This window comes from Rousettus aegyptiacus, unplaced genomic scaffold, assembly GCF_014176215.1.
Source record: "Rousettus aegyptiacus isolate mRouAeg1 unplaced genomic scaffold, mRouAeg1.p scaffold_m13_p_4, whole genome shotgun sequence".
In the NCBI taxonomy this organism is placed as follows: domain Eukaryota; kingdom Metazoa; phylum Chordata; class Mammalia; order Chiroptera; family Pteropodidae; genus Rousettus; species Rousettus aegyptiacus.
Window position 1 is genome coordinate 156426661 of NW_023416307.1, and position 24805 is coordinate 156451465.

Genomic DNA, 24805 nt, shown 5'->3' on the forward strand with positions numbered 1-24805 from the left:
TTTAAAATTAATAAGTTTTCATTTTTTAATTACAGTGGACATACAATATTGTATTAGCTTCAGGTGTACAACATAGTGATGAGACATTTACACACCCTGTGATCACCCTGAGAAGTCTAGTGCCCACGTGACACCATACAGTTATTATGTTATTATTGACTGTATTTCCTGTACTTCACATTGTTAAACCTGAGGTTAAAAAGGCAATATCCAAAGGGTAATATACACATGAAAAATTCCTTGAACAGAACCTGAAAGGAGTATGTCATTGGTCTATCTGTAATACCTGGTACCTCCCTCCTAAAATACATTTAGTCTGACATAATTTGACCCTAAATTTACAAGCTTCTCTACATTCTGTAACTGTTTTTATAACTGGCAATTTGCAATATTTTTTACTTTTAAATTGCAGGAAATTAGTAGCATGATTTAAAATAGGAATAACTAGCTTCTGTAGTTTCAGGAGTTGTCAGTTTTACTGATCAACTGGCCAAATTTCAGTTCAGTTGCAAAATATATCTTCTGCTCCAGAAAAGAAGCTTGTAAATCTAGGGTCACATTATATTGGACTAAATTTATTTTAGGAGGGAGGAGGTACCGGGCGTTACAGACAGGCCAGTGACACACTCCTTTCATGTTCTGTTCACGGACTTACTCACACTTATATTCCCCTTTGATAGTGCCTCCTTCACCTCAGGTTTACCCGGCCGGTTTCCGGCTGGGGCGAGTGTGTGCGGGAGGCAGCACGCGGGGCGTGCACGTGTGCTGGGAAGAACACGCGAGAGCAGCACCAGCCGCGGTGCTGATGGGCAGCGTGCATTCCCCCGGCACCTTCAGTCTTCACTGCTTGTGCCTTTACTGAAATAGCTTCTGTCCTCGTTAGACATGAACATGGAAACAGTGATTTCATTTTTAGAAATTTTGTAGTAATTTCTCCTAAATTTGCAATTTTCCCTCTTTACTAGATAATTTACTAGATGATTTTCATCAATTTACAAGTCAATTCTTTGTTTTTTAACAGCAAAACTTCTCAAAAGTTGGCTGTACACAGTGCTCATTGAATATAGATAAGCAGTATATTGGGTACATTATGTTTATTTTTATTTCATATTTTTTTATTTTTAAAGATCATACATACATTTCTGTATCAAAACCAGGAGTAAAGCAGGCAGATACTACTAACTTGTGGATGTTTTGAGAAGAATACTAAAGGTAAAGAGAAGTGTGTGTCTATACACACACTCTAGGACTGTGTTAAAATCTGAATTAAAATTCATATTCTTTTTGGTCAGATCAAGATAACTAATTAATTCCATACCTGAGTATCCATTCTGTTAGTTACATTTTGCCTTAAAATAATTTAGGAGTGTTAAAGTTACTTTAATGTTTGAAAAGTACTTCAATTTGAACACATGAGTTTTGAACATTTCAGAAAGAATATGATGCTTGATAAGAGTCATCATGCGTTCATTGTGACCAAGTTATGTCGGTGCAGTGGATACAATGTGTTTCAGTTTCTGCAAAGCTTATGATGGGCTTCCATTACATACATACATACATACATACATATGTACATACATACATACATACACACACTGCATACATATAGATACACATAATTATATGTATGTAATTTAAGATAAATGAATTTCTTTGTGCCAGTGCTCTATTATACTCTAATTAGTTCCCGTGAGTCCTCATCTTTAGCTCAGTGCCTGTCATGTAGTAGACACTTAATTTTCGATGGACAAATGAGTTAATTAGCATCTTTTGATTTGATATTAATGTAGTAGGCTTCTGCTGATGAGCCATAGGGTATAATCCTTATCCCTATCCATACTGAATTAAAAAGACTAGATGAACTAGAAGTATAAATTAAAGCACAATTTTTCCTTAAAAATTGTTAGAAAGATCTGAGGCAGTGCTCGGAATGAAAGCACAATCCGAGGTGCCGATATTGGAGGAAGGGTAGCAGCGGGGGTAGCGCTGTGAGCAGGGGTAGCAGGAGTTGCTTAGTACCGTCTCTTCACGGTGCCGTTCTTGCAGCTTTATGCTGTTTTCCGTCCAGGTTGCTCCTCTTGACAGTCAGATTACCAGGAGAGTAGCAGAATGGCAGAAGGTTGGATTGTGTATATCCAATAGATTAAATAGATACAATAGATGCAAAACTTTTGCTTAAATAAGCGTCCATTTAAAATACATATTTTTAGGAGAGTGGGTAAAGGCCTGTGGAAAATAGCATTGAAATATTAGAGGCAAGACAAAGATATTAGTATTACCAGTTCCGCTCTAAAAGTGTTGTACCTAAGGATGCACCCTTCACGGTCATAATATATTACTTTTAGTACAGTGCTGTATCTTATTTTCTAGTATTTTCTTTAACATTTTCGATTCTCTGTATACATATGAGATTTGTCTGTGACTTTATTTTTTGTAATATTCTTGTCTAATTTTGGTATAAAGATTTGTCTAGCTTTATAGGATGAATCAGGTAATCTTCTGCACTTCGAAAAAGTTAATGTAGAGATTAAACTTTCTTTAAAGGTTTGATAAAACTTGCTTGTTAAAATGTCTGGGCCTTAAAAGTGACAAGCGGGACAGTGGAATAGGAGTTTTCTACCGTCATCTCACAGAAGAAATTACCTATGTGGAAGTCTGGGAGTCCACTGAAATTCCAGCACACTGCTGAAGCAAAAGAACCAGAATAGATACATTGCAAAGGGTATTGAGAACAATTTCACCTTGCCTCAGTCATCCCTCTCCAAAGGTAGCACAGCTCAGTGCCAAGAGAGACCTTTTTGACCTGCAATTTCTCCCTCAGGGGATGTAGCTCAAAAGCTCCCTGAACAGTTTTAAGCTAAAGAGGACGTCTTTGAGACACATTACATCAACTGTCAAGAAAATGTAATAAGATAGAATTTTGAAGGCAGCTAGATAAAGAGAGTAGTCACATACAGAGGATACTCTATAAGGCTGTCAGTGATTTTGCAACAGAAACAACAAGATGACATATTTACAGAAAAAAAAAATAAAGAAAAAACTGCCAACCAAGAATGCTTCACCTGGCAAAGTGGTCTTTCAGAAATGAAGAAGAGATAAAGACTTTCTCAGAAACAGAAGCTAAGGGGATTCATCACCACTGGACCTGCCTCACAATACTGAAGGGTGTTCTTCAAGCTGAAATTAAGGGATGCTAATTAATAACATGAAAATGTTACTGTAAGAAATATCTACACCTGTAGAGCATTTTATGAGTTTATTTGAACTAAACCGAAGACACTTGCTGGGAAACAGAATCTGAACGGATTGAGAAAATGCTCTGGAAAATGGCAGTTGTGCAGCTTATTTTATAAATTAGAATAAAAGGAGGAGACTTAAGGAGAGTTGCATGAAATACATTGGTAGTAGATTAAAAGGGTGGGAGAAAGCAAAGTGGGGAAATCTCTAAGACTGGAAAAAGGCAAAATGGAGCGACACATATTTTTACACTGGTGGGTACAGGGTGGTAAATATTCATAGTACATAGAGATGGTACGTGGGCAACCCGATAACAAGGGTTCTGTGGTCTTGCACTCTGGTGCCAGTGGTTGTGCCATGAGGGTTCTGGAAAAGATGACTGATGATTCAAATATATGTTATCTTAGATGCAAAAAGACAGACAGGTTCACTTAAGGTGAAGGTTGACCTTTGTCAAGGAAGCCACAGGCCTAGGACTTGACTACCTACCACTGCCCACTTTTAGTTAGGAATTTTTATTAGACCATCCTGCGTGGTTACTTTTGGTTTCAGAGTTTGTAAGGCCTGCCATGCATGCCTCCCCTGAGCTAGTTACATTTAGCATATAGACCCCTTTTCATCCACAAAAACATTTCAAACTGTAAAACACTGGTAAAGGTAAGTATATAGTCAAGTTCAGAATACTCTTATACTGTAATGGTGTGTAAAACAATTTAACTCTAGTATCAAGGTGAAAAGACAAAAGCATTACAAATAACAATACCTACAATACCTGTTAATAGATATACAATATAAAAATGTATATTGTGACATCAAAACAAAATGTAGCAGGGAGAGTAAAAGTGTGGAGTTATTTACCATCTTTTTTAAAAAAATTGCATTTCAGGTATACAGTACATTGGTTAGACATTTATATAGTTTATGAAACAATCCCCCTGATTACTCTGTCTTACTGTGTAGAGTTTTTATATGTGATTGATATTAAGTAGTTATGAGCCTAAAATAGACTGTTATAACTTTAAGATGTTTTGTATAAGCCTCATTGTAACCACAAAGCAAACACCTATAGTAGATATACAAAAGATAAAGAGAAAAGAATCAAAGCATACCACTGGAGAAATTCATCAAGTTACAAAGGAAGACAACAAAATAGGAAGAAAGTAACAAAGGACCACAAAACAGCCAGAAAAAGAGTAATAACATGACTTTAGTAAGTCATTACCTATCAATAATTATTTAAATGTAAGTGGACTAAATTCTCCAATAAAAATAGAGTGGCTAAATGGCTAAAAAAACCCAAAACCCACTATATGCTATCTACAAGAGACTAAATACACCTTTAAAGATAAATATAGACTTAAAATTGAAGGAATAGAAAAAGATATTCCAAGCCAAAAAAAAAAGAGACAGTGGTAGCTATTCTTGTATCATACAAAACAGACTTTGTCAAAAACTGTAAGGAGAGACAAAGAAGGTGATTATATAATTATAAGGGGTTATTTCATCAAGAGCATACAACAGTTATAAATATGTATCACCCAACATCAGAACACCTAAAGATATAAAGCAGATATTAGCAGAACCAAGGGAGAAATAGCAATACAATATTCAGTGTTTTCAGTACTCCAGTTTCAACAAATGATAGATTACCCAGACAGAAAATCAATAAGGAAACTTTGGTTTTGAATTACACTTTAGACAAAATGGTTCTAAGATACAAATACAGAATATTCCATCCACAGCAGCAAGATGTACATTCCCCTCAGTTACACACAGAATATTCTCCAGGTTAGATCACCATCACATGTTAGGCCACAAAACAAGTCTTAAATTTAAGATGAGTGAAATCATATCAAGTATCTTTTCTGACCACAATGATATGAAACTAGAAATAATAGGGGGAAACATGGAGAATTCACGAATATGTGGAAATTAACACACTCTTGAACAACCAGTGAGTCAAGAAATCAAAAGGAAAATCAAAAGATATCTTGAGATAAATGGAATGGAAATACATCAAAACTTACGGGATGCAGAGAAAACAGTTCTAAAAGGGAAGCTTATGGTGATAAACACTTTCACTAAGGAAAAAAAAATCTTAAAAAAGACAATGTAACTTTTCACCCCAAGGAACTATAAAAAGAACAAGCTATGCCCAAAATTAGCAAAAGGGAGGAAATAAAAATTAGAACAGAGATAAGTGAATTAGAGTAGAACCATATAAAAGATCAACAAAACTAAGAGTTGGTATTTGAAAAGATAAAAAGACAAACCTTTAGCTAGACTAAGAAAAAAAGAGAAGACTCAAAAAAAAAAAATCTGAAACAAAAGAGGAGGCATTATAACTAACACAAAAATAAAGAGGATAATTGGAAACTTATCAGGAGCAATTATACACCAACAAATTGGATAACCTGGAGGAAATGGATAAGTTCCTAGAAACATACCAAGACTGAACCATGAAGAAATAGAAAATCTGAACAAAGAAATAATGAGTAAGGAGATTGAATCAGTTATTAAAAACTCACAACAAAGAAGCCCAGGACCTGAAGCCTTTTCTTCAACAAAACATATAAAGAGTTAACACCAATCCATCTCAAACTCTTCCAAGAAATTGAAGAGGAGGAAACACTCTTAGACTCATTTTACAAGGCTAGCATTACCCTGGTACCAAAGCCAGACAAGAACACTACATGGAAAGAAGATTATAGGCCAGTGTCTCTGATGAACATAGTGGCAAAATCCTTCACAAATCCTAGCAGACAAATTCAACACCACATTAAAAAGACCATCTACCATGATCAATCAAGATTTATCCCTGGGATTCAAGGATGGTTTGATACATGCAAATCAAGAAATGTGATGTATCACATTAACAGAGTGAATGATAAAATCATATGTCATCTAACAAATGCAGAAAAAACATTTACAAAATACAATATGCTTTCATATTTAAAATTCTCAACAAATTAGAATATGCCTCCTTATAATAAAGGCCATATAATAAACCCACAGCTAACTTCATACTTGGTGGTGGAAAGCTGAAAGCATTTTTTCTATAATTGGGAACATGACAAGGATGCCACTCTCACTAGGTCTTTTAAGCATAGCGCTGGAAGTTCTAGCCAGAGCAACTAATCTTCAATAAGGGCACTAAGAATACACAATGGGGAAAGGATAGTCTCGTCAATAAATGGTGTTGGGAAAACTGAATATCCATATGTAAAAGAACGAAATTTTCCCTAATCTTATACCATACACAAAAATCAACTCAAAAATAGATTAAAGACTAAAGAGAGGACCCGAAACTATAAAACTGCTAGGGGGAAAAAAAAAAAAAGGGAATAACTCCTCGACATTGTTCTTGGCAGTGATTTTTTTTTTTTTTTTTTAGATATGATACCAAAAGCACAGGCAACAAAGCAAAAATATGCCGGTGGAACTATATCAAACTAAAAAGTTTCTGCACAGCAAAGGAAACAGTTAACAAAATGAAAAGGCAACCTATGGAATGGGAGAAAATAGTTGCAAATCATAAATTGGATAAGAATCAATATTGAAAATGTATAAAGATTTATTTGGGGGAGTGAATTGGTTGGGTAAAGGAGAAAACTTGATTACTAATTCAGTTTCTTTAATGGTTATTTAGGTGTTCTATTTCTTGGTCAATTTTAGTGATATTTAAAAAAATTTATTGTTTATATATTCTAGGAAATTTTTGCATCTCATTTTTATACTTGATCTTAGCCAAAAGTCTGAGAAGCAATTTACATCTCATTTTTTATATTTTATTGGCATAAGGTTTTCATAGTATTTTTTAAGATATTTAAGAAGCTCGACTGCAGTTTATGGTTATATCCCTTCTTTTATACTAATATTTTTGTACTTTTAAAATTTTATTTTCACATCACAAGTTCTTTCTGGTTTGTTTTAATTTTGTGGAGAATCGGCCTTTTTACATTGGTGATTTTCACTATTGTCTCTCATTTTCTATTTCGTAAATGTGTTTTTCAATTTTCATAAATATTTTTCTAGTTTCTGATTTTGTTGTTGACTTCCGGGTATTTAGTTTTTAAAAATTTTTTGTCCGTTCTTAGATTTGAGCACTTAGTAACTGTTTTTAGTCTTATTTAAGAATCAAAGATGATGGAGTTTCATTTATATAATATTTTAGCTTTATTACACAAGTTTTTATACTTAGCATATGTTCCCAAATCAATAATCTCTAGAATAGTACTCTTTAGTTTCATAATGCTCTTCTGTAACTTGTGGACCATAGTATAAGCTAAACCCCATTATTACACCCTTTAAAAATAGGTGGGGAAGGGAAAAGAGAAGATATAAATGAAGTAAAATCTATATATAATATGACAAGGAATAATATGTAATGGATGTTATAAACATGTATACCTACCTGGTTGCAGGTATTAATTTGTATTAACGACTTCCCTTCTTTACTACCGTTTCATAATCTCTCTGCTTTGGCAGCGAGTACCCGGCCACGGTCTTCGAGCCCATGGTCATCCCGCGTGTGTAGATGTGCTGCAGTCTTCCGTTAACGTTTATCACAAGAGCATGGCAGTGTTAGAATGCTCCCTGAGGATCCGTTTGGTTCTGTCTACAGTTTTCTCCATTTCCCTTGGGTGGCAGCAAACTTGTTTCTTCTTGAGGACTAGTAAAAATTAAACATGCCAGCCAATACCCAGACTTCCTCTTCCACCCCACCTGTCCCCATTTTCCCAGTGGCAGGAAGAACCTGATCCTTAAATGGCATCATGGTAATCTCGGATTCAGTATAATTGATTCATGTTCTCATCTGGTATATACATGTTTCCTTTGGGTTCTAAATTGGCAGAGTCAGAGTCCTCACAGATGGGAAGCTAAAATTCTCCAAGTGATTCATTATGTGCAGTAGTGAGAAGTGCTCCTTCCATCTCTGCCTCTTCTTTCTTGACCCATATATTCTATCTGTGGGGTAGTTTAACTCAGTATTGGTTGCTGGTTCAGAGCATTTATCACATCGTGTGGCTAGCACCCCGGTCTTAAAAAAGGTTGTATAATAAAATCTTTTATAATCCTCTGTGGTGTTCTAAACAGTTCAGCACTGTGGGTGGTGAATTAGTAAATATCAGTGAAATCTGTGGGCATCGGTTCCCTAGTCTAAAAATATCAGCCATGGGAATAAAAACACTCAACACAAAGAATACATGCCAGACAGAATTCAAGAGAAAATTAGTTGCAAGATAGTACTGAAGAAATTACTCTAGAATGTAGGTCAGAGGAAAAAAAGACTCAGAGCATGAAAGAGTACTTAAGAGACAAAGGGGAAAGATAAAAGAACTCTATCCTGCTAACGGGAATCCCAGAAGAGGATGGCAGTGTTACAGAAAATTGCGACTCCTTTTTCCTTAGCTGTCCTGTGAGCCCCCTTCTGTGTCGAGACAGAGCTGCCTTGTAAGCCCCCACGTATAGAGACAGAGCTGCCTTCAACTTTGCAAGTAAAAAATGGCGGACACTTGAATTCTCAGTCTGCCTGTGACTGTGCTACTGGCTCATGACCTGATCTCCCTTCACCCCGGACTTAGAAAAGGTAACCAGTTATCCAAAGAAGCAGAGACTACAAAGAAACCAACTGGGCGGCAGCTAGTCAGTTTCCAGAGGCAGCAGTCCAGAAGGAGTTTTGAGGTGGTGAGGGAAGGGGGAAGAGTTAAATATGGTAGTCGGGACGTGTCTCGCTGAGACGATTTGAGAAAAGACTGAAGGAAGTGACAGAGCCAGCCAGGCACAGTATTCCAGGCACAGGAAACAGAGAAAACCTTCAGACAGGAACATACTTGCTAGGTTTGGATCAAAGCAAGGAAGCCAGTGTAATTGTAGACTGAGAAATTAGGAGGGTAGAGAGACGAGAGGGTGCCAGGAAGCCGGGTCGTAAAACCTTGTAAGCCTTTGCAAGAACTCTGGTTTTTGCTTTGAGTGAAATGGGAGCCATTGGAAGGTTTTAAGCACAGGAGTGACCTGGTGTGTAGTATATAAACTATAAATTAGTTTTTAAAAACCACTCTGGCGGCTGTGTTGAAAAACTGTAGGAGGGCACGAGGAGAAGTGGGGAGAGCAGCCAGAGCGTCGCAGTAACGTAGCAGGAGCGCGTGATCACAGAAAGGCTCCGCTTGCCATTCCGTGTCCTGTTGCAACAATTTAGGGTACGAGGTCCTCTCCCTGAGCCGTCTAACGCTGTGAGAGCACAGCTCCGCCTCACAGTCCTTGAGATGTTCATGTCCATCATACTGTTCTTTGACAGCTGACTCTCAGTGACTCTTCCAGTATTTTGTGAAATACACTTTCCTTGCTATTTCTGAGTGGGTGATGTTCTCTTTGGCCAGCAAATCAGAATATGGGTTCCAGTCATACCAATCAATATATAAAATATTTAGTCCCAGGAAATATCTCATTATCCTTCAAAACTGGCATAGACATTGTAAAAACATTGTCAACTCATGCCCCACCTTTCAGTAACTTCTCATTGATTTTACTTATGTTAAGATCTAGAATCTTCAGTATCATTTGAAAAGGCCCTGTGAGAGTTTGCCTCAGCATACTGGCCTGCATTAAATTCTTCAGCATGTGAAATTCTTTTTCACCTCAATGACTTCTTGTCTCCTCTGCAGGTGACACCACACCTGATCCTCTCTCTCCCTGTATACTTTTCCTGTCACAACCCTTTTGCATCTTTTGTGCCTCGCCACTTCTTCAGAGAAGAGTTTGCTGATCCTCTCTTCTTAGATCATGTTTCCTTCTAAAAGCTCTGATAGTGCATTTTAATTTCCTTCGTAGATTCATGACTGTTCATATATGTTGTGGTTATTTATCTGTCTGATTCCCTACCCATAATAAGAGTTCTCTGAAAATAGGGACCCCGTCCAGTTTCATTCACTGATCAACCTTTGGCAGTTAGCACAGAGACTGGTAACAGTACTGCTTATGAGGTAAGATGACAGAAACTCAGTACATTTCTGTTTCCAGGATCAGAATTCCTCTAGCAAACCCAGTGTAAGGGAAAGCTTATGAAACTATTCAAAGTTTAGCGTCTGAGTTCCCCCTCGACCTACTTCCATTAAATTTTTTATGCCAAGAGCTAATTTGTATTACTGGTATATGTGAAAGGACACAGATAATTTAAAAAATTAAGCAAGACTTGAACAGTGCTTTCATTTTCCTTAAAGAAAAAAGGCTTAAAACAGTGTTTTTAAAATGTCTGTTTTAAAGCCAGTGTATATTTCTAAAAGTGAAATTGAGGAGATGTATATATAGCAAAACCCAAATGTTTTTATATTAATTCAGTCCTGTTATACTCTTGCATTATATCACTGTAAAGGGTCTTTAATCAATTAGCTGTACCTCTCTTTATATTTGCATGGATTTGAAATTTGAATTATACATGTCGGAAAGGGCAGTAGTTGTATTCTAGTATTTTATCAGAGGTAATGTGGTTGTTTGTTGTGGTTCTAGGCAGTATGAAACTGTGGTTCCACTAGAAGATTCTATTGTGACGGAGGTTACAGCAACTCTACAAGAATGGGCTAGTCTGTGGAAACAACTCTATGTGGTAAGTAGTTGATAACTAGTTTATTAGATCATTAAAATTTCATTGTACCAAGTAAAAAAATTACCCATGCCAATTGCAAATTTTTAGATTTCTGAATATTTGCAGTTTTTAAAAGATACGTTCCTAATATTAACTGAAACATATAGACTGAGTTTTGTCCAACCTGGAGAGAACACCTTATTCATATGCCTGCAGTGCCTCTACTTATCTCGTAAAAGGTAAGGTCCACAACACCAGGGATTTTAGCTGTCTCACTCATCACCGTACCCCCAGGAACTTTCATGAAACAGGTGTTTACTGAATTAATGGACAAATTTGAGAGTTACTTTGTGAACCTAATGGGAGGTCAAAGCCAAGAAGTTGTACCAGCAGTTTCTTACAGCTCCTGAGCTTCAAGGATATGTCATAGATGACACTTACTCCTAGGCCAATGATTAATAAAAAGATTAATAAAAACCCAGTTTATTTCATCTGGAAATTTAGAGGGTAGAGAGTGATAGGACACACAAAATCTAGACTAAAAACAAGAGACAAGGTTTGGGTTCCAAGCAAGATGGAGTAAACACATTTGATTTTCTCCCTACTAATCACAACAAAACCCCTAGACAAAACCTATAAATCACCTACCAGAAAACTCTGAAAATTAGGGAAAAGAAGGTGGACTGGCTAGGGACCTTGGGATTCAAGTGTTGAGTGAGTTCCCTGACCGTTGTTTTTTTCTTGCTTCTCCTATATCCTGGCCTAGGTTCTAGAGAAGCTTACAACTTGGAAATGCTAATGATGCAGACAAAACATAGTACCAAGAAAAGCCTGTTCTCTTTAATCAAAGGATGGCCCAGTGAGACAGAACCCTTTTAACCTATCCTGCCTGCTCTCTAGGAGAATATCACAATAAAAGCCGCATGCTCCCTTTCCACCCCAACAGGCACTGCAGAGCAGAATCCATGGCCAGAGCTCTGTCTTACACACACCCTTCCCCGCAGACCTGCCGTCACAAGATTTGCCTCTCCAGTGGAGCCTGTGGATCGACCTCCGACTTCTCCCCCTCCCCCTCCAGTAATGAAACAGTACCCCTCCTTAGCAGAGCCTGTAGGGAGGACTCTGACTTCTGCTCCACCAGCAATTACACGGTGGCACCTCTCTCCAGCAGAGCCTGTGGGTGGGACGCTGGTTTTCATGACTACCCAGCATTAACAGGGTGGTGCCCTTACCTTGCAGAGTTCTATGGGCAAAACTTTTGACTTCCTCCTCTGCTCTAAAGTAAGAGAGAAGCATCCTTTCCTTACAGCGAAGGAGCCTGTGGTTAGAACTCTTGATTTCTGCTCCCCCCGAAGTAATAAGATGATGCCCTCCCCATCCGAGCCTGTGGACAGGATCTGACTTTCCCTCCCTGTGCCTCCCATTCTTAATGAGGCAGTGCCCCTCTCTAGTACATCCTATGGCCAGAACCCTGTTTCCATCCTTGCCCCGCTGCAGTGAGGCAGGGCTTCTCTCCACCCAAGTACATGCTGAAGATACAGTGGAGTGGGCTTCTGTCATCTAGGTAACAGACAGATGGGGAAAACCAGACGAGCACTGGAGAGACTTCATAAACTAAATTGACATTTTAATCACAGCCCGCAAAAGTGAGCCTGGGATCACATTCTGAATCTAAAGAAATTGACCACCGGCCAAAATAGAATCTTTAAATAGGAATCAGAGTGTCATAGTGTAATACTTAAAATATCCAGCATTCAGCCCAGAATTACTTGTCATGTGAAAAATCAGGACAATCTCAACTCTAATGAGAAAAGAGTCAATAGATACCAACTTTGAAACGATGTAGATGTTGGAATCATTAGCAAGGATTTTAAAAAGGTTTTTGCAAAATTGCTCCAGTGAGCTATTTCAAATACTCTTGAAACAAATGGAAACAAAACTGCAGCAAAGAAGTAGAGAATATAAAGAATCAAATGAAAATTTTAGAATTGAAAAATGCAATAACCAAAATTTAAATGTACTGTATAGGCTTAATATCAGAATGGAAAGGACAGAGGAAAGAACTAGTAAACTTGAAGATGGATCAATAAAAATTATCCAATCTGAATAATAGAAAGTAAATTGAAAAAGTGAACATAGCCTCAGAGACTTGTGGGACAGTCACAAAAGGTATAACATTTGAGGCCACATTGTATTAGAAAAACAATATGGAGGTAACAATTTTTATGAAAAAATAATGGCTTAAATCTCCTCAAATTTGGCAAAAGACACAACCCTACAGATTCAAGAAGGTGAGTGAACTCCAAGCAGGATAAACCTAAAGAATCTATACTCAGAAACATTGTAGTTAAACTGAAAATTAAAGCCAAAGAAAATCTTGAAAGGGAAACTGAGTACTATTAGGGAAATGGCAATTTGAATGACAGCAGATTTCTTATCAGAGACTGTGGAAGACAGAAGGAAGTGGCCCAACATTTTTCAACTGCCAAAAGAAAAAAGATTTATGTTGCCTCAGATTCATGTCTTCAGGAAAAATATACTTCAGGAATGAAGGAAAAATGAAAACATTTTCAGATGAAAGAAAGCTAAGGAAAATTGTTGCCAGTAGATTGGTTCTAAAATAGTGACTATAAAGGAAAGGTCATCAGACACAATTTGACAGGCCACTTAGAAAATTAGGATGAAGAAAGCAGTGGAAGGGGTAAATAAATTCTCTTTAGCTTTTAAAATTGTGTTGATACAAAGCAAAAATTATAATATTGATAATGGTTCTCAATGTATATAGAAGTTATATTTTGAAAACTAAAATAAGGAGGGAAAGGGCCATAGATCGTGATTAAATATCTGCGTTTTACTTCCAAGTGGTGAAATGTCGATACCAGTAGACTATAAGTATGTATGTATATTGTAATCTCTAGATGGAGATCTGACTTTTGGTGGTAAACACACAATGCAATATACTGATGATGCATTATTGAATTGTATGCTTGGAACCTGTATAATTTTATTAACCAGTGTCACCCCAATAAATTTATAAAGGTTATTGAATTCAGAGACCTCTCTCATACCATAGGTTAGCAGTTTGTCCAAGTACGAATATATTTTCAGAGCCACTGAAACAGAATATTTTAAATTCATTTAAAAATACCAGGAATGTACTGTTCCCATATCATAGCCGCATGACCCTTCTTCAGCATTTTTTTTTTTTGCTAATATTTTTCTAATAACTTTTTTTTTTTCTGTCCTGTGCCACTGTAGCATGTTTTTGTTCCCTGTGCAGTCCATCTGTGCTTACCTTTATTAAATGTCTATCTGCTCTACATGTTGTCACTCCCCAGCCCCCAGATGTTTGGAGTATGAACTCCTGATTTACTACTTCCCAGTGGCATGCTTACCCTGAGTAGTGCCGTCTCTGTCGTGTTCACCCAGTATTTATTGAGAACCTACCATATGCCCAGACTCTCCTTGTTAGGACCGGGGACTAAAAAGATAAAAGGCCTGCAATCCTTACTCCAGAGGATTTAAAACGTAGTGGAAGAGACAGATGGATAAACTGATAAAGAAAAAAAACTATGCAAGTTGAAAACTATGTTCACACGACAACCTGGCCAGGGATGCTTATACCAGCTTTATTCATAATTGTCACAACTTGGGAACAACCAATATGTTCTTCAATAGGTGAAGGATTAACAAACTGTGGTACATCTAGACGTTGGAATATTATTCTGTGCTAAAGAGAAATGAGTTACCAAGCCATGAAAAAACATGAAGAACTTTAAGTGCATAAATGGAAGAAGCCAACCCGAAAAGGCTATATAGGAGTTTGGCTCCTATTGGTGCCATGTCTAATGTGCAGCTGTGACAGATTCACACACACACCTCGCTCTCTCCCTACCGAGTTACACGATGACGTGATTTTAGTACAGGCTTTCTTAGGCTGGTTCCCATTCTTACTAAAATATCTTGAGATTTTATACTAAACCTATTACAGCTTATATTGCCTTTTTGAATGTTTCAAATAATCATTATTTTGGATTTTCTTTCTTGACATTGTACTAAATCTGTTCTTTTTTAAATTAAACTTTATTGGGGTGACATTGTTTAATAAAATTATGTAGGTGTCATGTGTACAATTCAGTATACATCATACGTATATTGCACTGTGTTAAGCACCCAAAGTTAAATTTCCTCTGTCAGCATATAGCTGACCCCCTTTACTCTCATCTGCCTCCCCTGCCCTTTCCCCCTAGTAACTGCTAAACTGTTGTGTGTCTGTGAGTTTTCGACTGGTTCATTTGTTGCTTTCAGTTTCTTATCCCACATATAAGTCAACTTTTTCTGACTTATTTCACTTAGTATGATAATCTTGAGGTCCATCCGTGTTGTGGCAAATAATAGTATTTCATCTTTTCTGTTCTTTATGTCTTATATCTGACATGTTTTATATTTTAAAAGTGGCATTACAATATTAGAGGGGCAGATGAAATTACATTTATGTAGAACTTCGTATGTCATCAGTCTAAGCTCAGACTGATACTGTACAAGAAAGGGTGTTACAAAAGGATTCTAAAGTTGTTCAGGCCCAGTGCTTTGCTTTGTGGGAAAAGTATCATTTATAGTAGCGGCACACTGCTGCAATCTTAAGTTGCTGGAGCCTAGAAACTCATTGCCTAGCAACCACATACTAACTCTGTCCATTCTCTAGGCAACATTCTCCAGCCTCCAGTCTGTTCTATATGTCTCTGTGTTTCATCTTTTTCAGTCATTTAATGTTTTAACAAAGAGCGCTTCTCATCTTTGTGATTACCTTGTGTAAGGACCACATGACAAGAGATGTGTGCATTCTTAATTATTTTGTTTCTTTACAGTCTCTTTATCACAATATCAATTTTATGCTGTTGAATACACATATATTGAATCTAACAAGTATTTCTTTTTACATTGATTAATATTTAGAAATTTATTCATAAAAATAAAGAATATATCCTAGAAATGTATCATCCTTGATCTTTTATAATTAAGTTTAATAATAAAGGTAGTTGGTAGCTGTATTTTAAAATTACTATGTATTGTCTGATCTAATTTAATCATTGCAACAGTCTGTGAGAAGGTATAGTTATTGTATTTTATGGAGGGGAATGCTGAGGCACAAAAAGGTTAGACAACCTGTTCAAGGTCGCCTTTGATCGCTAATACTTTATTGTTTACAACAGTGACTTAATTTTTTTTTGCCTGCAATTCATAGTAAGAAATACATTTTACATTGCAGCCCAGTCCACATATATAAATGTATGTGTGTGTGTATAAATGTATATATATGCAGACATATCCATAGATTCACTGAAATGAGTATTGTGTGATAAAACAGTACTCCATACAATGCACTCTATTATGTCTTGGCATTTTAAAGTAGTTGCTGATTCCAACCCTCTAAATAGATTTTATGACTTCCTAATGGAATACGATCCATAGTTTAAAGAGTACTGATTTGCGAAGTGCTTTTAATTACATTAATTATGGTAATTTTTAAAAGTAATTTCAGTTATTATTTTAAGTAATGAAAGGTTATTACACAGGAACCCAGTAAAATCTAAAATTCTCCGGTCTCAGAAAGGTTGAGACTTTGGGGTAGGTTCTGGGTCCAAAGTACTTCTAGGAACTTAAGTGGCTTAAATGTTGGAGTCCTCAAGGTTCAGTCCTATACCCCTTTTCTTCTCGTCCTCTTCCTAAGTCACAGCCACAGCTTCAGTGTCTGTTTTTTTATCAATATCTACCAGATACTTATCTGGCCTTGACTTCTTTCCTGACATTCATACTGTCATATCCAGCTGCCTACTTGCCACCTCTAAGATAATAAGATAGGTGTTTTATAATCTGTCTGATAATTCCAGTAACTCAAGTCTTTGAAGTCTGTTTCTGATGTTTGGTGTTCTACTGGTACCTCAGATGCTTGGGTATCTGGATAGATTGCTCATTGTTTGAATTTTTTTTTCGTGGAAATGATTCGAGGCCTAGAATAAAAGAGCCTTCCTCCAGAGCAGGGGCCCCCAACCTACTGGTCCAAGGACTGGGCTGTTAGGAACCAGGCTGCACAGCAGGAGATGAGCGGCAGGCAGGTGAAAGAGCGAAGCTTCATCTGTATCTGCAGCCACTCCCCAGCGCTGGCATCTCCGCCTTGGCTCCACCTCAGAGCATCAGGCATTAGATGCTCATAGGAGCATCGGTCTCTGGTGCCAAAAAGGGTGGGGACTGTTGCTCTAGTGAGAATTTTCATTTACTTTGCCACATATAGGGGCGATGGTCTGAAACCACTTTCAACAAAATTGAAATTGAGGTTTCCTAGACCACACTAGTGATGCACATTGAGCATCAAATTCACAAAACACTGCAGTAGTAGTTACAACCTTTAGAGAAAAGGCTTCCTCCTCCCTCCCTCTTCGGCAGTAGACCATCTCCTAGGTCCTGTGGGGGTAATGTGATTTACTTCTAGTTGCCCTATATCCAGAGTGTAGCCCTTGGAAGTCCTAGTTCAATGTGGGAGTACTTCGTATTAGGCTTTTCCCTTGGGAGAGGCTCCTGTCTGTCCCTGTAGCCCACCCAAAGAGGCTGTCGGGGCTGTAGTTTTGCCTTAGGAAAAAAGCACTGTAGGTTGCTTAGTTTCTTTCTCTGGGTTTTTTGCTTTCTTTCAAGATTTGGCTTAATAATTTCTTACCATATTGTTGGCTCTTCGATATTTTAAAGAAACTGGGTTTTTTGAAATATAGTTTGCAGTAACTTTAGATATTTTCAGCAAGAATATTTAAATAACTCAGCCTGAAATAACTGGAAATGGAAATTTTCCTACTTATCTCTCTCAGATTGTCTCCAGGCGCCTCAAGCCTGGCACTTCCTAAGCAAGACTCTCTGTCCTTCCAGCTTGGTCTTTCCGTCTTATCTGTGCACATGAGAAGGCCATATGAAGTCATCTTCTCATTCTCTGTATTTTTTACTACTGAATTTTTTTTTCATCTTTTCACCTCTGCTGTTCTGTCCTAATCCATTGCGTCTTGCCAGTCCAACTGTAGTAGAACCTACACTTCCATTTCTAGGCTTCTTCTATACTGTGTTCTTCACACTATAGCCAAAATTCCTTTTTTTTTTTTTTTCAAAATAGCTTTTTAAAAATTGAATTTGATCATGCCATTGTGCTTCCTAAATCCTTTAACGGCTTGCCATAACTTAGAACAGCCAAATCCTTATCGTCGTTGACCGGGCCTTGCAGGATGTGATCTGTGCTGCCCCAGCCACGGAGTCTTGGTGGTAGGTCCGTAGAATGCCTGACTAGAACAGGCTATTGGTAGCATGTTATGAAGTTGCTTTCTATTTCTTAAGGCTGTGGGGAGCCACAAAATTTTTTAATCAATGGAAGGATATAATTATATCTTCTTTCGTAGCATTAACGATAGAGTGGAGTGGAGTGGCAAGGCGGGGGGACCTGGGAAGATGAGAAATGGTGCGATCCTGAGCCGGGGAGGGGCAGAGGGTGCAGAGGGTGCACACAAGAAAAATTTGAGAAACAGAATTAGTGAGATGCAGCAGCTTCCTCTGTGTGGTGGTTAAAGGAAAAGGAAAATCAAAAATTATTCAGTAAAATATTTTACGTGTGAATTTATTAAGCAGTTGTTATGTATTAGAAAATGTTATAAGCACTTTAGTATATTCCCTTTTTTTCCTCACAATCACCCTGTGAGATAGATATTATTAATATCCTTAGTTTTTCAGTAAAGGAAACTCTGAAGGGGAGAAATTCAATACTTTGCCCATTTCACAGCTATTGAGTGATTGAGGTAAGATTTCAAAACTGCTCTAGCCCTCGCCTGGCAAGTCCAGTGGACAGTAGTTGCATTAGCCGAGTTTAAAAACATAAGGGAGCAGAGTGAGGAACAGGTGTATATATGTTTGAAGATGAGTAATAAAGTGGAGAAGTAGAAGATGAGTTTATTTTTGGACATTGGGAGATGTCCATAAACAGTTGGAAATCTGGGTGTGTATTTCCAGAGGGAGAATGGAATTGGAGAACCAGGTTATGCAGTCGTCAGTCAGTGATGTTTAGAGCCATGGAAGGGCCCACAGTCACCCACAGAGAAAGTGTGACCTCCTAGGCCTGGCGTGAGGGCCCAGATAACACGTGGAAGGAGCACTTAGTCCAGTGTCTGGCGCACTCCAAGAGATCAGTGACTGTTACCTGTTATTGTGCAGCATAAAAAGGACGAGAACACAACAAAAAATTTGACATTTTATCAAATATATAGATATATATATATATACACCAAGATTTTCTTAAATTGAATTATGATAGTGTCTTAGTTATGTTGTAAAAAATCAGACATTCAGATAACTATATTCCTGAAACAGCAAAAAGGATTTGGATTGTCATCTTTAGCATTTTTAATATAGTGTTCTTTGTTGATGTGCACAACTGTTATTGTCACTAAAAAAAATATTTTCAGTAGGAGAAATGTGTTCCTTCACGTGATTAAATTCATTGGGAAAAGTCATCTGACTAAAGTGACTTCTGACATCTGTAATAATGAACCTAAGTTATAACTGTCTGGCAGAGGAGTGACTGCTGTTAGTTTTTGTCTCTTTAAACAGATTCAGGTCTGGAATTTTTCTAGCAGTTTAATCAGTGCCACTTACAAAGCTTATTTAATATTTAATGAAGAGGCACAGCCCTCACCGGGAAGGCTCTGAAATGTCACTGGCGCACCAAGTGCTGTTCAGCATTCCCATAGCTTTGTTAGGTTTACTATGTGCTGAAAAGGCGGAGGCCAAGTTGCCGAAGAGCTGAGGCCGGAATCTGGTCGGGGTGCGGAGGGCGTGTTCGTTAGGACTCAGTGAAGCAAAGAGGCTGGCTGAGCCTCTGACTGCAAAGCGACTGTTAGGTCTGTAGCAAGAAAGGATTCGTGATCAGCCATTATTGGTAGAGTCCACTCCCTTGCTGTCTGTGTTTTGCAGTTGGGGGGAAGGGATAGGAAGGAGTGTGGGGAATGCACTTAAGTATAAAACATGGTCCCAGACTTCCAAGTAGTCGCACACTTTGAGGAAGGAAAGGTTACACGGGAGAAGTGATAAAAGGGCAATAAAAAAATTACCTACTCCCTAATGAGTCGTAAAGGCAGTGAATGCTGCCGGTTTTGAAAGCTGGATATGAGTGAGGACAGTTCAGAAAGGATGGTCAGGAAGAGAAAGTAGAGTACATTGAAAAGAGAGAAAGGTTGCGTAATAGGAAGGAAGTGTTTGGACCTAGAGAAATTGGGCAGAGGCCGTGTTAGGCATTGCCCTGCAAGTAGAACCAGCTCGGTGCAGCAATTAGCCCTTTATTCTCTGTTAAGTACTGTTGCAAGACAGTGTGCAGGTCGTTGAGACCACATGCAGTGTCTGTTAACAGCAGTAGTTAGTTTTGGATATCAGTGTCAATATACATGTCTTTAGAAGGAATTTATTTTAATACTATTGCTAAAGTTACCAAAAATGTGAAGGGCAACCAAAATTTTGCATATATAGCTCACGGAAAGCAATTTATATACGTCAGGATTGGGAAGTGGGCGTGTGAAGGTATCGTCCTGAAACTTAATTTAAACATTGCTGACTACACAGGAGTAGCCGTCCCAAGTATGAATAGTTAAAAGGATTTAGCATGATTTTTAATACCTCCTTCCCTTGGAGGTAAAATTTCTTCTTTCTTCCATCCTCGAGAGAGCCCCGTGTTTTCTGGCCTCTGGTGATGGTACCATTTTGCCTTTTAGTCTCTGAGAGTGTGTGGACTGCAGTGGGTACTGGCTGGTGATCCAGTGGACCAGGAGCTCACCCCTTCTGTCTCAGGCAGCTAGCCGGCAAGGTGGCCTGGGAGAGGTGGACTCTGGCTGGCGTCCGTGTCGCCCGGGGACCTTCAGCCAGTTTCGCCAGGCTCACATTCGTCGTATACACAGACTCACAGATGTTTGTGCCCACACTGTTAGCTTGCTTCATGTTTCCACATTTTGCTGTTGTCGTAGTTTATAAATGCAAATGTTATTTAGCTTTTTGTTTTGCATTATAGCCGTCCTTTTTTTTTTTTTTCTTTAAACAAACACAGCTCCATGTCTAAAGAAGGATTGTATAGCAGAATGATTTTAAAGTTCCTGGAAAAATTTTGGCCAGAACTAAAAGCAGTACTAACTAACAGCTGTTGATGGTATTCTACACTCCAGTAGCAAGATGTTTATGCAAGAATTTCATTAAAAAGGAAGTATGCCTTTACGACTCATTAGGGAGTAGGTAATTTTTTTTTATTGCCTTTTAATCACTTCTCCTGTGTAACCTTTCCTTTCTCAAAGTGTGCAACTACTTGGGAGTCTGGGACTATATATTATACTTAAGTATAAACATATAAACATATGGAAACATGTTCAACTATACATAGAAATAAATACAAATTAAGAGGAGACAGGACATTTATTTACCAGATTGATAAAAATAAAGCGAGTGATAATACCTAGTGTTTGATGTTGATGTAGCTGTAACCTTTTTGGAGTGCAATTTGGCAATCTCTATCAATCTGTTAAAGGTGCCCACCCTTCTACAAAGCAGTTCCACTTTTAAGACTTTATGGCGTAGAAGTACCAATCCTGGGTCACTAAGATATCAGTATAAGAGTGTGCACCATCGTTGGTAATAGTAGAGGACAGGAACAACCAAAAAGTCTTGATTACATTGTACTATTTGATAAAGTTAAAAAGAAAAAAATCTTAATGTCCTCTAAGAAACTTTTCCTTCCAGTCCCTTTAAAATGATCTGTAATTTTTCTTCTTTTTTCCCTACATATATAATCTTTTAATAAGCCCCGTTATTTCTATCATCATAATGTAGCTTGAGTCTCTCAATTCCTCTCCATCCCTTCTTACTGCTTTGATTCTTAGGGGAAAAACTATATAAGACTGACCTAAATAAAGAGAAGAAAGAAGGAAATGGGATGTGTGTGGCATTTTTATTTCCTTTTCCCTTTGTTCCTCTCTCCACACAACAGGAACCATGACCACTTTAAAATGCATGTGGGACCATAGTGTCCCTTCAGTGCTCAGCCTTTTATTGGTTCCCATTGCATTTAGAATAAGTGCCAACCCCTGACCATGATCCTTGCCTGCATCTCTGGTCTGCTAGCCCATTTGCCAAGGCACTGAGCCGTTTCTACCTGGGATCTTTGCTGTTGCTGATGCTTCTACCTGAAATGTTCAGCCCCTGGCTCTTCACTTGCTGACTCCTCCTCACCCTTTGGTCTTTACTTAGATGTTGCTCCATCTGAGAGGCTTTCCCTAGCAGTCTGACAGAAGCAGGTCCCCTGGTTATTTGTTATCAGATCACCATGTGGATGACCTTCAGTTACTTTCTTTGTCTATAATTTAGCTCTTTTCCCCTGCTTATCTCTTCCATGGAGATAAGCACTTGTTTTGTTTATCTCTTTATAATCCAGTGCCTGACAGTGTACCTGTATACGTACATTCATTTTCTTGAGAAATACTCCTTATGTTTAGCATAAATATATAGTATCTGTTAAATAATGAATGAATGTATTTGTACTGAACTTAAAAGTTACTATATGCTAAATAAAGACAAGCAAGTTGTAGAGCAGTGTATGTATGGAAAAATATTAGTTATATTTTAGTATAATGTTAGGAAAAGAGACTCATAGAGTGATGCACATATATAGACAAAAGTCTAGTGGAAGGCCCATATCCTCTTCTAATAGAAATTCGATTATGTATTGTGCAATAGACAGATACCCTCTGACTTCTGAAACTTGAAGCACCTAGGCTCATCCCTCAGGCTTCTCCTCATATCCTTGTTTTTGTCCAACTTTGTGGCTTTAAATACCATCTTTATACTGATGACTCACATTTATATTTCTAGCCAGACCTTTTCCCAGTGCTCCAGACTCAGATATCCACTACCCAACATCTTCACTTGGATGTTCAATATGAATCTCAAACTCAACGTGGGCAGTGTAGACTCTTACACCCTCTCCCCCATCTTGGCCTTCCCTATCTTTATAGATGGCAATTCTATTCTAGTAGCTCAGGTAAAACACATTAAGGTCTCTTTTCTAAACTGTTTTTACAAAGATTGTGTTTCTTGGCATGTGTGGTCACTGAAGCTGCTGTTTCATTAGCATGGTTAAACTATGATTTTGAGGACTAGGACTGCTCTGACTCGCATTCGTATCCCCTGTAAGCCTAAACACAGAATATGTGTTTACTAAGTGGCTGAATGAAATTGGTATAATGGCGGAGTTATTATAAAATGGAGTGTAGGGAACGTTTTAAAGCTAAAATGTCCCAGTGGTCTTATTCTCTTGTAGTTATTTTTGGCTAGCTAGGGGGCATGGCGAAGGATCACATAAGGCTGTGGATATGAAGTAACAGCTGTTGGTCAGTGATTCTATGGGCACAATTGGTAGGGATTGGAAGAAAGAAATGTCCTCTTTTTTGGTGTATCTGATCACATTCTTTTTCTGAAGTCAGTTGAAGAATACTGGCATAAGGGGAAAAAAGCCCACAGCTCCTGTCTCATAAGGTCAGTTAATGACCTTAGACAAATTACATTTCTACTTGGTATGGCAGTTTTTTAAAGCTACATTTGACCTTTCCAGCCTCATAGTATTTGAGAAGAAATAAATGGACTGTTAATGTATGTGATTATTAGAAAAAGTGATTGTTTTTGTTCATTCTGAAAAGCATTATTAAATCTTTCCAGAATGATATGACTCATCAAATGTAATAGAGGGCTTGCTCCTGAGATGCAGGGCGTACGGCCTACGAACATAACGAAGCAGACTCGTGTTTGTTCCCAACGTAAAATGTTTCAGACAGCCAGAGTCTCTTCACAGTTCTCGCCTTGTCAGTGTGGTAACTCTTTCTGTTGATTCATTAAAAAAATTAGCACGGGCAAGAGATGATGAGAAGAAAACCTCAAATAGGTCTTAGTGGCTTTTTACATTTCTTGAGGGGTTGCTAGTCATCTTTTAGCAGAGAGCAGTTGTCCCACCTGAGCAGTATATTACTATATTCTGCAGTTTGCAGGTTCGTTGGGAACAGGAGTAGAGGGCCATACTGCGAGGCAGAGGAGGCAAGGTCTATGTACAAGTGAAAATCTAGAATCACTGTATCTCACATTTCCCCATATATTTCTGTATTGATGAAATCTTAAAATATCAAGAGACAGTTTTATAAATATAATTTAGCGTTTAACAGAACAGTAGCCAAAGCTGCAAATGAAGGGCATGCATTCAGTCTAAGGATTTATGTGTGGTATGTCCTCCTGCACCTCTTAGTTATTGACCATACTACTAGGGTATTACCAAAAGTTAATGTGTTTTGGGTATAAACAGCCTACTTTCCTAAGGATCAAGAAATTTGAAACACCTAGATAGCTGGCAGAGGCGGGTGTGGTAGGCAGCCTCTGAAATGTTCCCCCGTGACCCTTGCCTTGTCTCCTCCTGGTAGTCCCACCCCGGCGCTGTCCCCTCCACTTGACTGTGGGCTGGACTTTAGGACTTGCTTCCGATGAATAGAATGCAGCAGAAAGGATATGAGAGTTCACTTCTAGGTTAGATTTCAGAAAGACTGGAATTTCCATCTTGGGTTCTGTCTGTCTCTCTCTTCCTGTCTTTCCGTGTCTCTGTCTCTTGGATTGCTCACACTTTGGGGAAGCCGGCTGCCGTATGTCAAGATGGACCATGGAGAGGCCCCGCGTGAGTGATTCAGTAGCAGATTTTACTTCAGCCAGGTCTTTAGATGCCTGGAGCCCTGGCCAACATGTTGCTTGCACACTCAAAAGAGACCCAGAGCCAGAACTGGCCAACTGAGTCACTTCTAGATTCCTGACCCATAAAACTGTGAAGTCAGCTTTGTAGTTTCTAATCTCTAAGTTGTACGGTGTTTTGTTATATGTAGCAATAAATAGATAACT

The 24805-nt window shown here is 38.2% G+C and overlaps 1 protein-coding gene across 8 annotated transcripts in view; it reads left to right on the forward strand.

Moving 5' to 3' along the window:
- DOCK3 (dedicator of cytokinesis 3) overlaps positions 1–24805 on the forward strand; it is a 290877-nt gene that overhangs the window by 81956 nt on the left and 184116 nt on the right. For 6 of the 8 annotated variants that reach the window (XM_036218582.1, XM_036218583.1, XM_036218586.1 and 3 more), the window contains exon 5: positions 10744–10840. In XM_036218582.1, the coding sequence (XP_036074475.1) occupies positions 10744–10840 (97 nt within the window). Of the gene's footprint in view, positions 1–8649; positions 8828–10743; positions 10841–24805 lie in introns of all 8 variants that reach the window. The other 2 variants (XM_036218589.1, XM_036218588.1) reach the window with 1 other exon arrangement.